The following is a 2500-nucleotide window of genomic DNA, read 5'->3' as shown; positions in this document are numbered from 1 at the left end:
ACAACTTTTGAGGTCATTCAGATTACCATACCCTTTAAATAAAATCCTTACACATTCACAACTTTCACAGTTACTTAAATCATCATTACCTACAAACATATTAAGAATTCTTACATTCACAACTTTTGAAGCATTGACCTTTATAATTTTTCATTGAAAGGTCATTACAATTAACCCCAAAGTGAAGCAAGTCAGTATACTACAACACTACAACTGGCATTACAAAACTAATGCAATTAATTCTGGATCAAATTCAGACCACAAAGGAAATTCATACTATTCTTGAAACCTATTTCCTGGTAGCCATACCTGTTCACATTATCAAGAACTAAAGGTTTATTTCTAACTTTAACAATCTCTAAACTGTATCATGCCATTACCATGCTAGCCTATGAATAGTAAATTTTAACTATCCTATTCCTGGTTAAATTTTAATTGAATATAAGAAAACCGTTATGTTTTTCTAAGCATTAACATTACTATTTGTGTGTGTTTCCTACAATGTTTTCAGCAAATATGCCAATACTTTTTTTTTAACTCTTCAGCAATGTAGTACCTCTTTCATCAATTAAAACCATCTTATTATCAGACAAACAGCAAAACCTTCTGTTTTGTAGCAAACATAATTACATAAATTCCCTGTTATAACTGCTAATGAAATAGTTCAGTCTCCACTGAGAAGGAAAAATCAAATTCTTGATAAGCCCAAATAGTCTTAATTTTTTCTTGCATGTACGCCTATATTGGATTGCAAGGTTCATCATGTGAATAAGCAAATTCTTTCATATCCTAAAATAAGTTATTGCAAGTGACAACTGAATGTTCTCAAACTTGGTGTGAAAAAATACACTTCAAAATAAAACTCACATACATAACAAACATTAAACACGTAAATTAAAACCCACACACTTCCAAATGATACAAAATTAAATAAGGGGTCAATTTGAATAAAAACACCTTGAAAAAATCACTGACAGCCAATTTTATAAAACCTTCCCTGGATAAAAAGGGGAGATAAATAAAAGTTAATTAGAGTAGTAATGGAGACACGTGCTCCAGGCTCTCTCTCCCTCTCACGCACTCCATCGTGTTTGGTTCCGAGTTCGAGTTCATCCTTTTCCGTGTTCGAACTGGAGATTCGCGGGCTGTTGTGGCTTTGAGCACGGCTTTGTGTCACGCCTCCTCCTCCGCCTCCTCTCTCCCTCGCTCTTGACACCTGGCACCTTTGCCTCGCGCTTTGGCACCAGCGGTCGTGTCAAGTGGTGGAGATGTGGCACCAGCGCCCCGGTGTCAATTAGGGAGATGTGGCACCGCCGCGACACCGCCTGTGCCACGTCTACAATAATTGGGCCGGAAAATGTACTCACCTACCGTATCTCCCTTTGAAATATCTACCTTTGGGCGGATTGCTCAAACCACCGCTTATAATTTCCCCCAGAGTATGAACGAGGACGACAAAACACACGAAAATAAGAAAGAGACTGAACTACCGAGCACCGTCGCCCTGCTTCGTGCGGTTGGCCATCCTCGACTGCAACCTTCTGGGTCTCGTCCCGATTTCAGCCCCTTTTTATTACGCTCCCATTCGCTCTTACATGCTCTGGTGAAGGGACAGACTAAAGAAGCCCCCAACCTTCCCAGCGAGCCGTAATAGAGCCCTATAGGAAATGTAGGTTAGCGTAATCTTAGGGAAGAAGAGGAGAGAGCACCTTGCCTCTCGTGTACATTAGATGCCGACGTCGGGCACCCATTGACTGAAGGCAGACCGGGACGAGGACCTCCGCTCATAGAGGATTACAAACGGAGTATTATTCTCCCTTATGGGTGCTTTTCGTCCACACATGGCTCTCTTATGATTATGTATTGAATAGTTAACTATCTTAATTTTGACATGGGGTTTACAAGAATGTTATTGATAAAGCAATACCGGTAGTGTAGGATATTATCCTCCACACTTCTACAATCCGCATTGACCACGCTTCGAGGATGGTCACGTGACTTAAGCGCTGCGTTTAACTGGTTCTGAGGAAGTCGTTCTTTTAGTATTTTAGGTTAATTGTATTTGACCAATATTTTACTTACATGCCCATAAAGAGTTTAAAATTAAACCAGTTACATGAAAAGAAGTTATATGTAATGCTACTTTCGTTCCAATGGACTATCGTGAAAAAAGGAAGATAAAAAAAGACACATCAAATATCCTAATAGTATGGTTATTTACCCTGTGCGGGGATCAATGCAAAATGGCAGGCTGTGAGTCTCGCTCGGCGTCTCGGAAACACAAACTTTGACAGAAACCCAAAATCTCAATGAAGAAACGAACTTTTACCAGTGACCGAGTGATGTGCATATACCCTAGATTCTAAAATGGCGAACCAATTTAAATATGAGATTCTCAAAATATCAGTAGCAGAGATTTGCCAGACAATCGGGTTCCAAGGCATTTACTCGACCCCACTCGATGTTTTGGCCGATATTCTGCACAGATATATTTTCGAGG

At 39.8% G+C, this 2500-nt stretch overlaps 2 protein-coding genes across 5 annotated transcripts in view; one reads left to right on the top strand and one right to left on the bottom strand.

Annotated features, from left to right (window-relative positions):
• The window catches only part of LOC113830389 (SOSS complex subunit B1-B), a 16743-nt gene extending 14940 nt beyond the window's left edge, over positions 1-1803 (bottom strand). Inside the window, exon 1 of one of the 4 annotated variants that reach the window (XM_070115320.1) lies at positions 1715-1803. In XM_070115320.1, coding sequence (XP_069971421.1) covers positions 1715-1788 — 74 coding nt within the window. In that variant the 5' untranslated portion in view covers positions 1789-1803. Of the gene's footprint in view, positions 1-1081; positions 1263-1490 lie in introns of those variants that run through there. The other 3 variants (XM_070115323.1, XM_070115321.1, XM_070115322.1) reach the window with 3 other exon arrangements.
• Positions 1804-2216: 413 nt separating this feature from the next.
• Positions 2217-2500, top strand: part of Taf3 (TBP-associated factor 3) — a 32680-nt gene continuing 32396 nt past the window's right edge. The window contains exon 1 of the mRNA XM_027383592.2: positions 2217-2500. This exon is cut by the window's right edge and continues 33 nt beyond it. Coding sequence (XP_027239393.1) covers positions 2368-2500 — 133 coding nt within the window. The 5' untranslated portion in view covers positions 2217-2367.

This window comes from Penaeus vannamei, chromosome 37 (assembly GCF_042767895.1).
Source record: "Penaeus vannamei isolate JL-2024 chromosome 37, ASM4276789v1, whole genome shotgun sequence".
Taxonomy (NCBI): Eukaryota; Metazoa; Arthropoda; class Malacostraca; order Decapoda; family Penaeidae; genus Penaeus; species Penaeus vannamei.
This window is presented reverse-complemented; position numbering and strand designations above follow the sequence as displayed.